We start from the raw sequence: 13290 nt of genomic DNA on the forward strand, positions 1-13290 counted from the left end.
GAGAAGTTGGTCTGGCAAAAGGCTCTCTGCTGGGTCTACAAGCTAAATTCCCAAAGAGCAAATGCTTTACTTATATAAATGTACTTATCAGCCTAGCAGTCTGAAGCAAGGAGCCTATCAGCAAGCAGACCTGGGGTCTACACAGATGGCACAGCTTAGATCTTGCCATTGAAATATAAGGTTGAGATTTTAACAGAAATTATTTTAAAAAGAATTAGTGCACTGAAATCATTTAAGTTTCCTCTAAGAAGGCTGGGCTCATGGTTGTTTAGTTTGTAAAATAATTTCTGTAAAATTGTTTCCACCAGGCCCTTTTTTTAGATCTTTTTCTACTTTGACTTTATTTAGGACTCACAATTATTTGAAATAGTCAGGTAAAAGGGAGCAGAATGGAAACCAACTGGTTATATGTATATATTTTTACCCCCATGGACTGTTTCAAAAACAAAAACTTTCACAGAATTATTTTTAATTTGGTTGAATTTTTCTGAGGTTGGAGAATGGAAGAAAACAAAAGATGCTCTTCTGTCATTTCCTCTTTGCTTTATTAAGAGAGAAATAAAAATTAATTTGGTTCTACTGGTTTCAGGACCCCTCAAATTGTTTCTTTCTTGGTCAGAAATGTGTAATATCCAAATCAATTTCTTCTGCTACTTTCCTCCTTTTTTCTACTTTCTGCACACTTTCTATTTTTCAACTAGCTATAATTGAAATCAACAGGAAGATTCCTGCTGATACAAAAGGGAGTTGGGTCAGGCAGAATCACAACCTTTTCAACTAGATTTATGTGAAAAGAGTAGTCTCCCTGCTGGCAAAATAAACAAACAAAAGAAAGTATTTTCTGTTCTTGCAGATAAAACAGAAGACTCTATCATCCACTAATGTTGATATGTTAAAAAACAGAGTATCGCTATCATTCCACTTAAAAAAAAATCCTTTTTAGCCTGCTTCAAAATCATGAAAATTTAAGACTCTGCTATATCCAGCCATTGAAAGAAAGTATTCAAGAGTTTTTCCCGCACACAGGAAAAGTACAACCAGGAATAGAAGCAATGCTACTGATGTTTTGCCCAGAAATGGTGGCATTTTGGAATGAACATTCACAGCACAAACAAAAAAATTCCTACAAATACTCAACGAAATGCCCCCATCCTTTTCTTAAACTTATGGTTTCATACAGTTATTTAGATGTAGTAAGAACTTAAGAAACAAAGTCTTTTTTTTTTTTTTCAGACAAAAGGTTCCAATCTTAAATATAACTGCATCCAGACAGACACCTATGTCCACACAGGGCACCACTGGCTTCAGCTGGGCTCTACACAGGCTCAGGTTCTGCTTGCATGGAGTAATTACAAGATTGAGACCTACAGCAATATTTGCGAAAACATATTTTTAAAACTTCTACATTGTTCAATATATAATAGATGTAAATTTCTAAATGAGTTTGGAGTCCTTTATTGCAAGTCTCTAAAAATTGTTGTTAGGGTTATACATTAAAAATACTAAAGTAATAAAAAAGGGGTCTTTTTTCTGTGTGTTTGCTTGTTTCCTTCTATTGTACCATTAAGCTATAAATAATTTTAGGATAAAATGCCTAGGTATAAATGAAACCGTTAACTGATCGTGTTTCCTGATGTCCCTTTCTCACATTGCCCAAGTTGGCTCTATTAATCCAGCATCTTCTCTTGTTTCTTGCCTTCCTTTTTCTTCTTCTTGGATTCTGTGAAGATAGCAATAATAACAATCATAAAAAAATAGCACATAGCAGTCATGAAAATACATTTAAGCCAATACCCATGAAAGTCAAAGCTCTTTTCCATCTCTTGCATTTTCTCTGTGCATGCAACTAATTCTGTTTCTTCATTCTAAAGAGGTAAACAGAAAATAGAAGGAAAAAAAAAGAAAAACAAAACAAAAGAATGATTAAAGAGCTGGAGAAGATGGAAAGGGAAGTTTACGTCCATTTCTGAAGCCTTCCTATCTGAGTGGCTGGCCCTGTTTGGCATGCAAAGCATTGTCTCAGGATCTTGGTTGGAAATAAGAAAACAGCAGGCAGCTCCTGGAGAAACCGGGTCACGGCTCAGTGGAGAGCTGGAAGGAAGCTTTGCACACACTGCCCACGCAGCCCTCTCCCTCCCTTGCTTCCCTTCTTTTAGTCTTTGGCTTCCTCTGAATGCGAGAGCAACTCCAGAGCGTGGTGAGAGAGCTCATTTGTTTCTTCATCACTGTCAACCCTTCCCTCTTTTGTGTGAGATGAACATCCAGGTACACTTTAAGGCAACTGAGGCTTGGCCTGGAGCTATCAGAGCAAGGTCAGCCCAGCCCATTAGCACTGATGGGTTATGGAAAGGAGTAGGGAGTGCGCGATGCCCTGACAAATCTGTGGAGCATATGGGAACAAGGAGATAGCAGAAATGAAAGTTAATACATTAACATTACCATCTGCAGCAATGTCCATCATGGCACAAGCATAGGAAATATAGCTAGGTTAGGTAGAAGAAATTCACAGAGAAGCCTAGCAGAGAATCTGGCACTACTTTACAAACTGTCACTCCGAAATGTGATTTGTCATTGAGTTCATATGGCATTTGTTTTTAATAAAAGCTCTTTTTTTTTCTCCTAGTAAATGTATGTCTGTCTTCTCCTACCCTTTTCTAACTTTGTTTTCCTCTAATTTTCCCACCGAAAGCTAAAGCTATTGGATTAAGCAATAATGCAATATCACTGGATCACTGACTCTCACGGATTCTATATCAGTTGTTCTCCCCCTCTCTCCTTCTTTCCTTTTTCTCTAAAAGGAACCTTACATTTTATCAATCTGACTAGTTCTGGAATTTTTTAAATCTATCCAGGTCCAGGGTAAGTAGAGAGAAACACTGCAGATTTCAATAAATTTACAAAGGAGACATGAATATATGCTGACCACTAATAGTATTTCACAGAAAGGAAGAGTATACACAGTTCACAGCAGGACTGAAGTCACTTGCTTCCCAGAGATGGTTTTGGTCAGCAGTTGTTGTGCGATCAAACTAGGTCCTTAGTCTCAAAGAATATCCGTCTTGCACTTGACTTGAAGTACCAGACAACCCAGCATTTATTCATTTGTACTCAGCTGCACTCTGCTTGCTGGTTTTTGTGTCTGTGCCTTCTCTGACAAAAAAAGAAAAGAAACAAAATCCTTCCCTTTGCTTAACTTGCGATAATCTGCACTTCATCCAAACTTCCAAAGCATCTAGGAGGACAACTGACTCTGCTCCCTACCTCAGTGGAGTGAAACCTTCCTGTCTGGGAGGTAATTATGCTTGTATGAAAGATATTCACATCACTGCATATTCATCATTCAGAAGAAGGATAAGCTGCATTGATGTAAAGCACATTGACACCACGAAACAACATGAACCCTTGGACTTGTGGTAATATGAAAAAGGAAAAAAAAAAAAAAAGAAAATGGCTCAACTATTTCCCACCTCCTACGCACTTTTAAAAATCCTACCACAGACACCAATAGCTAGATAGGCACTTATAACAGTGTTGCTCTTTGTACTCTGATGGTCCCCAGTGCTCAAGTTTGTTCACAGCTACCCTCTGTCTGTTTTGACTGTGGCCGGGACTACAATATGTCTGTGGCTAGCAAAGCAGAAAGCTGAATTAAAATGTATTTTATTCATTTTTGTCTCTGGTCAGACATCAGCTATGTGTCTGTGTCACTCAGGCTTTTGTTGTTCTCCTCTCTGTTTATCTCACATTTAAATTTCAATTTTTATGGTAGACTATCACATCAGCTTACACAGCCACACAGGGATCCATGTCATCCAGATCACTGTGTCTGCCAACATTTCTCTTCCCATGGTAGCCAGATTTGACTAAAAGGGTGGCCATGCAATCAATGCCAGCACGGACACCATGTGAGAAAGCACTGACAAGCTCAGAGCACAATACCGGTACAGTCTCACTTCCCAAGGAAAGATCCCACAGCTCTATTGCATCTATTAAATCCAGGTTTATCCAGAGTTCAATTCCATACATGAAAAACTACCTGAATTCAATTCACCTTAGGAAAGATGCAAGACCTTCAGTTCAGCATAGTAAGAAAGAACAGCCATTTCCCATTAGACAATTTACTGTGGTCCTAGCCTGCTTTCAGAATTTATAACTATCTGTTAAGCAGGGTGCATTCATAGCAGCCCCTGACAGGAAGCCACTATACCACTGCTTCCACATCTCAGCGGCCCTGCACAGCAGCTTGAACTCTCTGACGCTCAGAAGGAAGCAAGGAAACCAGGACAGTGAATGCTGATCACTGTACACTGCCAGTTCTGCAAGCACCCTGTGTGAACAGCAGCCTCTCACACCTCACCTACCTGATTGATGTGATACTTGGAAGGAAAATAGCCACAGACTCCATCGCTTGCTCACCAATGCACTGCCTACAGGGACGTGTTTGCCATAGACACATGCTAGCTATGCTATCCAGAGCCATTGCAATGAGATCCTCTGATTTCATTGCAATAAAATCCAGCTGCATATCAGCCCCCACAGAATTTTAACCTGAATCTATTCATGGCCTCATTTGCTTGCTTTAAAGCAAAATTGTACAATCTTTTCAGTGCTGAGCCAGCCAGATACCAGTCTGAGACATTTCTATGAGCTACCTGTGGCAGAGCAAAACGTTCTGTGACACGAAGCAGGATCTCAACCCCACACTCCAAGAGAGCAGACTTTAACCTGATCAGATATCTGCTTGGAAGAATCCCATACAGAGCAGGAAAGAAGGGGGGTTCAGGGGAGCTGGTTGATTTTCAAGGTTCACTTTCTCTGAGCTCAAGATCCTGAAATGCAGGAAACCAAGCAAAGAAGGCAAGAAGTCTTTGTCATATTCTTGACAATACCCAAACATATAAAGCAAACAGGGACAATGAGTCTAAAGGAACATAGAGACACTGTCTGAGCATGCAGGGATAGTTTTAAGAAAGCCAGAGTCCATCTGGAATTGAATCTGTGAAGAGACATAAAAGGCAACAAGGGCCTCTGCAAGTGTATTAGCAGCAGAAGAAAGACTAGGGAAAATGTAGGCCCACGACAGAATGGGTGTAGTGTAGCAGTCTTGTAGTATCAACCTAGGTAAACAGATAATAACTGTTTAACTTCTTCATTAATGACCTGGATGATAGGATGCAGCGCGGGCTCAGCAGATAATACAAAATTTGGAGGAGTGGCTGGTATACAAAATGGTTGTGCTGCAATGCAAAGAGATTGAAGATTGGGCTAACAAGAATCTCATGAAATTCAACAGGGAGAAAGGTAAAACTCTGTACTTGGGAAAGAATAATCCCATGCACCAGTACAGGCTAGTGACCAACTGTCTGGCAAGCAGCTTTGCAGAGAAGGACCAGGGATGAACGAGAAGCTGAGCACGAGCCAGGATGTGTCCTCATGCAAAGAAAGCCAAGAGCAGCCTGGGCTGCATTATGAGGAGCACTGCCAGCAGAACTGTTCATCAGTGCCCCAGACAAATTGTTGTTCTGCCTCTGGCATGCCTCAACACACAGCCACACTGCCGAAAGCAGCAAGAGGAGCAGCTATGCCTTCTCCATTTTGGATGAGCACACATCCTTCACATCAAGGAAATTCTTAGTCACCCACTTATTTTACCATCCCTGGGCATCCCTGCAGCAAAACAAAAGAACCTGGAGAGTGAGCTAGGTATGGTCCAGAATATTAAGAAGGACAGTTAAATTGTCCTCCATTTCGGCCTATGTTTTACAGCGTATCCTTTCTGCTGTCCCTCCCCCTTCCCTCCTGTGAGGCTGTTGAGCAGAGCAGTTGCACAGCTGGAGGCCAGGATCGTGGAGCAGGACATATGCAAAGATCAAGTTCAGAATACCTCGCAATTCCCACAGAGAACAGCAATTGAGCACTGCACAGCCAACTTGCTTCCTCCTGGAACCCAAAGTATTTCCAGCCAAATACAAACACCCACATAGCCCTGTACAAATAGCCTTGCAAAAATGAACTGTGTCAACCAACCTGGGCTTGAAAATCTTTTTTTTTTTTTTTTCTCCCCTATTACCCTCTGCTGCTCTTCCCTCTGTACATTAATGACACCACGGGGAAATTGGAAACCATCAAACAGGGTTTCAGAGCTCTGGGAATGGTGGTCAAGGGTCTGGGAGCCCAGACACTGTCTCTCATAACATCCTCATAACCAACACTTCCGAGCTTGTTTAAATCAGTGGACAGCGAGGTGGATTAAGAACTAGCTGAATGGCAAAGTTATGATCAACGGTGCAGAGTCTACTCTTTACAGCTAACAATGTGCCCCAGGGGCCAGTACTGGGTCCAGTCTTGTTCAATTTAGTTGTCTGTGGCCTGGATGAAAGCAGAGAGGGACCCTCAGCAAGTTTGCTGATGATACATAAGTGGGAGAGTGGCTGATACACCCAGGGAACTGTGTTCACATTCAGAAAGACCTGGCTAGGTTGGAGAGCTGGACAGAGAGGAACCTGCTGAAGTTCAACAAAGGCAAGTGGAAGGTCCTGCACCTAGAGAAAAGTAACCCCACATCCCAGTACAAGCTGGGGCTGAGCTTCCGGAGAGCAGCTCTTTGTGGGACCTCATAATCCTGATGGACAATAAGTTAACCATGAGGCAGCAAGGTGCCCTTGTGGCCAAGAAGGCCAATGGCCTCTTCGGTTGCATTAGAAATAGTGTTACCAGCAGACTAAGGGAGGGGATCCTGCCCCTTTTCTCAGCCCTGGTGAGGCTGTATCTGGAGTACTTTGTCCAGTTCTGGGCTCTCCAGCACAAAAGAGGGACATAGAACTACTGGAGTGAGTCCAGTGTAGGGCTACAGAGATGATTAGGGGACTGCAGCATCTCTCTTAAGAGCATAGGTGGAGAGAGCTGAGCCTGTTTAGCCTAGAGAAGAGGGGATCTTATCAGTGTATACAAATATCTGAAGAGATGTTGGCAAGAGGATAAGGCCAGACTATTTTCAGTGGTGGACAGTAACAGGACATGAGGCAATGGACACAAACTGAAAAACATCTGAAATTATATCTGAATATGAGAAAAATACTTCTTTAATCTAAGGGTGACAGGGCACTGGAACAGGTTGCCCAAAGAGGTTGTGAGGTCTCCTTCTTTGGAGATCTTCAAAACCTGCCTGGACAATCCTGTGCAACATGTTCTAAGGGACCCTGCTTGAGCAGAGGGATTGGACTAGATGACCTCCAAGGTCCCTTTCAACTTCAACCATTCTGTGATTCTTTAATGTAAATGCATTTGATTTTCTAATCGTTTAGTTTGTGAATCACACTATAAAAGCTTGTACACATCAGAATTATTCACAGGATTAAAGGCCACATGGACATGAATTTACACTGGACCCATTTCTGTCTGCATGAGGACGAGTAACAAAAATTCCAGTGAATTTAAGTTCAGGACCTTACTGAGTAAATGGCTTCATTTGATAAGCAGAACCTTTTCTATGCAATCTAGAGTGGCAGTAAATAGCCTCTGCTCTGAAGTCTCACTCTTATTGTGCAAGCAGCAAAGGAAAGCAACTATGTCAAAGAGAAGCATATGCCACCCTTGAAGCCACCCTTAATGTATAAGGCACAAAAGGGAAGTAATCACACTTTAATGGAGACCAAGCTTTGTAAGCCAAGGTACCTGAAGGTATTTATTTTCACCTGATGAGGCAAAGGAAGCAATTCAGTCATGACACTGCTGAACTCTCATAAATGTGAGTCAGTGTGCCCACAAGTAATAAAAATCATTCGCAATGGCAAAAGCTGTGGTGATGGAAGGCTAGGACAAAGAATTTCAACACCAGGTTTTCAGGACACACTTTCCCCAGGAACTAGTACTCAGCCCCATTCAGCAAAGAGGTCAGCTTTTCTAGAAGGCTCTCTACCTGTCATTGAGGTGGATTTTCCAAAGCATCTGCATGAAATCCCATGTGGCAGGTAGCAGCCTTGGCTTTGAGGAGGCTGAGGATTTCATCCCTCAGTTGAAAAAAGAAAAAAACAAAAAAACCACACTCACCCTAAATGACTGCTGCTCTCCAAGAACAGAGTCAATACTGTTTTGTGATTCTCATTATAGAAGGAATAAGTCTGTTGATTTCTGAAATATCCTTTAAATATAAAGATATTTCTTTTGCTTCTAGAGAGCTTTCCATGGCTAATTGTTCTTCTAATTGTTCTTCTTCCTATTTTCCTGCCTTAAATGAAACATCTATCTTTTACAAATCAGTGTAAGAAGGAAAAGCTATATTACAATGGTGATTTTGTTCCAAAACGATCTCTTCTGAAAAGCTCAGAATGGATAGAATACTGGATAGAATAGTCCACTAGCTAAAGAGCAGCAAAAGGCAACAACTCTTCAATGGATCAAAGACCTTGATATCACTTTTACTTCATTAGTATGTTACGATTGATCATATCCCTTATACCGTATCCCTGTGCTCTTTAATCCCTCTCTCTAGCTGTCTATAAAAGATTTTCAATTTCTCCACAACCTCAGTCAATCCTCTCCAAGTAGATTCTGCTCTGCATCTTACTTGCTAAACTTCCATTTTGGATATCTCTTAATTTCTTCTCAGTTTAACACATGGTAGATCCAATTCAAACCTAAAGTCTGGAGCTGCACCGTATCCCCCAGGAAGGCCTTCTGCAATGTGCGTTATCAACAGGGCGCCAGTTGGTTCTTTAGCTCTCTGACTATGCTACCCACAAGATCCAAATTACTGCCAGTGCAGCAGGTGCAGGAATGGACTGATACATCCACAGTTCACGATTTATTCTTCACTGACATGTCTGCTGGAAACTGCTGAACACAAAATGCATTAACACTCCATCTGGACTTTGGTATTTACCTATGTATGTCTAAAGAGAAGCAAAAGATCACGTATTGAGTCAGCTCATAGGTCAGTGCATATTGGTTTTTCGGGGCATAGAAAAGATTTTGTTTGAAATTTGCTGGGAATAGGAACCCCAATTCATTTAGATAGTTTTAGTTTAGATAGTGCACACATGCATTTCCCAATTGTGCTTCATAGTGGATCTGTTCTTGGATCGCAGGGCATAGGCCTGCGATCCATGTGCCACACACAACAGTTGTCAGCAAATATCTTGCAGTAAGCACAGATAGAAGAAAACATAGTTAGGTGACATGCAAAATGAGATAGAGGGAGGAAGTGGGGAGGGGAAGGAAAGCTTGAGAGGAAAGGGAGAGGCAGAAAAGGGAGGAAGGGAAGGAACAGAGCTTTCTCTCTGTGCCACTGCTGGGAACAGTAATGAGTGTAAACATTTGCTGATGGCATATCTTTTATCACAGTAAGTCCCATAGCCTCAGGCATTTCCACGGCTCAAGGACACTCACTACTGCCAAGGAGGCTGGACTGCTGCTGCAAGCCAGGAAAGTGAGAGGATGAGCACCTAAGGGCACTGGCACACATAAAGCCGTTTAATTTTTCACCCACAAAGGTCTGTATTAAACACTAAAAGAAACTCCTGCGGTCACAAGGGGGGTTAAACAAGAGCATTTGTCACATACAATTTTTCATCATTTGGGGCAACACTGAAAAAAGAATCTGAAATACATAGCAGGAGGTGAGAAAACATGGAGATGTTTTCCCATGAAATTTCTTGAACTTTCTATTTTCAAAAAACACCTGTAAAAGCTGCAGAACAACTAAAAATTCTGAATTTTGAAAATGACTCCTTAAAAAGTATTTCTTTCTCCCTTTCCTACATGCACAAGTTGTTGAAGGGTTTATGGTTAGACTCGATGATCTTGAAGGTCTTTTCCAACCGTAACAATTCCATGGTTCTATGATTTCCTGCTCAGAACTGCGTCGATCACTCTAATACTCAAAGCCCACTCAACGCCCACTCTAATACTCAAAAGTACAAAAGCAGCCCCAAAGGAAAGAGTAGTGGGGTGCCTCCAAGAAATCTAGGGACATGGAAGCAGGAAAAAGCACCATTAAAAGACACCCAAACATTATCAGCCTAGGACTGCATCGGCAGCTTGCTAGCAGTTTGAGGATGGTCCACACTGCAGCCAATGTTTTATTTTTCTTATATGACTTGTTTTATTTTTCTTATATGACTTACTCTTGTTTCCATTTAGATTTTTAACAAAAATGATATTTCCTCAGGCTACAGCATCAAGAAGCAAAATCATGGAGATCTGCCTCAGGGACTAAAGTTTCCAGGGAGCTGTACATCATCTCGAAATAACTAGCCTTGTCCTCAGACTTAGCAGGGAGCACTGGGAAACACAAGCAAGCATTTATAACCCCATCTCGCCCCTCCAGACCACTATTTCTTCTCTTGCTTTTCACATTTCTCAGCTCCATAAAGGATAAATTATTCATAGAAAAACTGTCTCTCACAATGTTTATACAGTGCTTAGTACAAAGGCACCCTTTTTCAACTGGGGCCTCTGGGCACTCATGCAAAACAAATAATCATGGTGATAGCAGTAATAACAACAGCAAGCGATGCTGTTCCCACTGGACAGTCACGGCCACTGTTGGCCCTGCTGAGCTCAGAGCACTGTATTTCACTGCTGACTCCCAGTTGGTGTCACAGGCCATTACTAAGAAAACCAGCCTCATGCTTTAGAAAAAGAGAAAAAACCTTCCAATTTTGCCTTTCAGGATTTCGTTTAACTTTCACAGTTGTTTCCTAATATGAGAATATCCCTCATTTTTATATCTAATTAGTTCGAGCAGATCCTATTATTCTGCCTCTTGTAATACTAATTATTATGCTAACAGCATGCATGCACAACTAATGAGTTACATTAAAGACGGGGAACTCTGCAACCTACAGAGGAAGATACAGCACAGATGTGATGCCAAAACAGGAGATAGCAGCATCTTTCAAATACAACAAAATCATAGGACTAGTAAATCATTCCTTCTCCTCATGTGTTTCCTGCAGATACTCCCTTAGAAGCAGGTAAATCTATTTTGTTGCTGCACTAAGGCAAAGTTGAGGGATGGCACCAGAGAAAGAGCAGCTTGTTCAACATGTGAAATGGAGGGGGCTACAGGTGGCTCTTTTTATTCCAGGGTGGCACCAACTTGTCTGAGCAATGGATAGCCACATCAGGTAAGCAACTCATTTGGACAATATCACCATGAGCTCCTTTCTACCACCAGCAGCCAAGTGATCCTGCCAAAATGCAGACAGTCTCTTCTTGCAATGCACTGATATGTCCTGTCTGCAGGCAGGAATCAAGGTTGCCACTACAGAGACCTAAATGCACCTGCTGTATCCTGTTTCTGGCACCAAAGAAGGGATGGGATATATCTACTTAGGAACAGAAATCTGGCTCTGTGTTTTCACAGTAAACATGCCTAAGAAGACATAAGTGTCAAACACTATCTTAAATCCACTGAGATTACTAAAATCAAAACAAAGACCATAGTTTGACTGTATTCAGACACGAAGTAAATTGTCATGTTCTGCTAATTCCAGACATTCGGAAAAAAGAAAGCAACAGGTACCCCTTAGAGCATGTGAGCGCTAACAGCTCCTAGTTGAGTGCCTGGATCTGCCACTTCCACTGGGTAACTCTGGAAAATCATTTAGCATTTCTGCCTATCAATTACTGCTTTTCTTTAAATTCTTCTTCTACAGGTCCCAGGAGTGATATTGGAGGATTATCCCACCCTGGCCTGTAAAGATTCCCAGATAAAAGACAGGATGTAATACAGAGTATTTGTATTACACTAATCTCTTAAGTTAAGCACTTGAAATTATGTGAAATCAGTAAAAAACACACAGAGCATAATGCTTCCTCTACTGCAGGAGCACACGCACCTCATCTGAGAACTGTACTGTCAGCTTGCTAGACTCAAATTCTTTATCAGATTGACATTACAGGAAAGAAATTACAGCCATTACGAGCTGTAGCTGATCTTGCCTGAAGGTGAGCAACCTTTCAAAACACTGTGTGCTGCAGGATGGGATGTTTGAGTGCCACTGCCATTACCAAAGACAGCAGCAGCTGCAAACAGAGTGAATGTTTGCCAGCTCCAGTTGAAATTGCTTGCCTGTGTGGTAAGGACTGAACTTAGCCAGGGTAAAGTAATTCACAATCAGACATACTATAAACTGTATATAAGAAAGTAATAAGGAAGAAATAAATACAACTGGGTGCAAAAAGTTACCTGAGAAAAAGTAGCTGAATTTGAAAAAAGCTCCTTGTAAAAAGAGCAGGTAGTCTTTGCTTATTCTATTTGACTTTATCTTCATCAGAAGAATTACGGCTAAAAGCACAAGAGTGATTGAGAAAGCGACAGGAAGAATCAGAGTGACATAAAGGCAAAGTGACAAAAGAAAGAGAAGACTACCAGGCAACCCAGCTCACTAAAAGTAAATTCCTCCTTTCTCAGCAGCTAAAGTAAAATGTTTCCTGACTCCTGACAACACCCCATTCTTCTGCTTTCTGGCTGCCTGGAGCTTGAACAATCATCAATCACGTTTGGGTGGCCGTGAAGCAGGCCAGATGGAGCTCGTCAGCGGCCTTTTCTGCTCTCCAGTGCAAGCTGGCCTTGAGAGCAACTGCTCCACAGAAGTGCCTGATTCTTTCACATCTGTCAAAATAGTTTAGGGAGACCTTGAGCATCCCTGGCATTGCAGACACTGATTAGAATATGCAATTGTGTGTGTGGGAGGAGATGGGGCTGCCTCTGCTGGGATTCTGTGGTAAAAAATATTCTCTCGTCCTTTCCAGCCTTTGAGACATGTTTTCTCATGACCTCATTTGTGTACTAAATACACAACATAGTGTCTGGGATATCACTGCCACATTGCTGACAATCTCTCTCTCAAAATGAAAGAACAAGATTCAAGAACGTACAACAACTTTGCTTCTGGGATAGCTGTACGTTGGCCCAGCAGCCCAAGCTGCTGTCGTCCAATCTGAGAACACCTCAGAAAAGCTCTAGGGAAGAGAGCTCATGAGAAATCCAGATGAGCTTCAAATTCCTGATTCACCATCAGCTGTCCTTTAAATTTAATATAGAGCAGAGTTTCTCTAATAGTTGACCTCTCACAAGCAGTAAGCTCTGAGATGTCCAACTGCCCCAGCCTACAATCCAAGTTGGGTGCTTGGAAGTATTAGCCAAAGACAAAACACTGAGACAGAGCAACTGCTCATGAGGGAAAAAACACACATATTTTTAAGAAAAGTTATCCAAGAGGTAAAATTCCAAACTAATGGGAGTGTTTCAAGACCATTTTAAGGCTTTTCTATGAATACTGA

At 41.6% G+C, this 13290-nt stretch overlaps 1 protein-coding gene across 1 annotated transcript in view; it reads right to left on the reverse strand.

Annotated features, from left to right (window-relative positions):
- Nucleotides 1–767: 767 nt before the first annotated feature.
- Nucleotides 768–13290, reverse strand: part of PTN (pleiotrophin) — a 68237-nt gene continuing 55714 nt past the window's right edge. The window contains exon 5 of the mRNA XM_088521653.1: nt 768–1720. Coding sequence (XP_088377779.1) covers nt 1668–1720 — 53 coding nt within the window. The 3' untranslated portion in view covers nt 768–1667. The remainder of the gene's footprint in view (nt 1721–13290) is intronic.

This window comes from Tinamus guttatus, unplaced genomic scaffold (genome assembly GCF_059628265.1).
Source record: "Tinamus guttatus ecotype Peru unplaced genomic scaffold, ASM5962826v1 Tinamus_guttatus_pri_ptg000125l, whole genome shotgun sequence".
NCBI lineage: Eukaryota > Metazoa > Chordata > Aves > Tinamiformes > Tinamidae > Tinamus > Tinamus guttatus.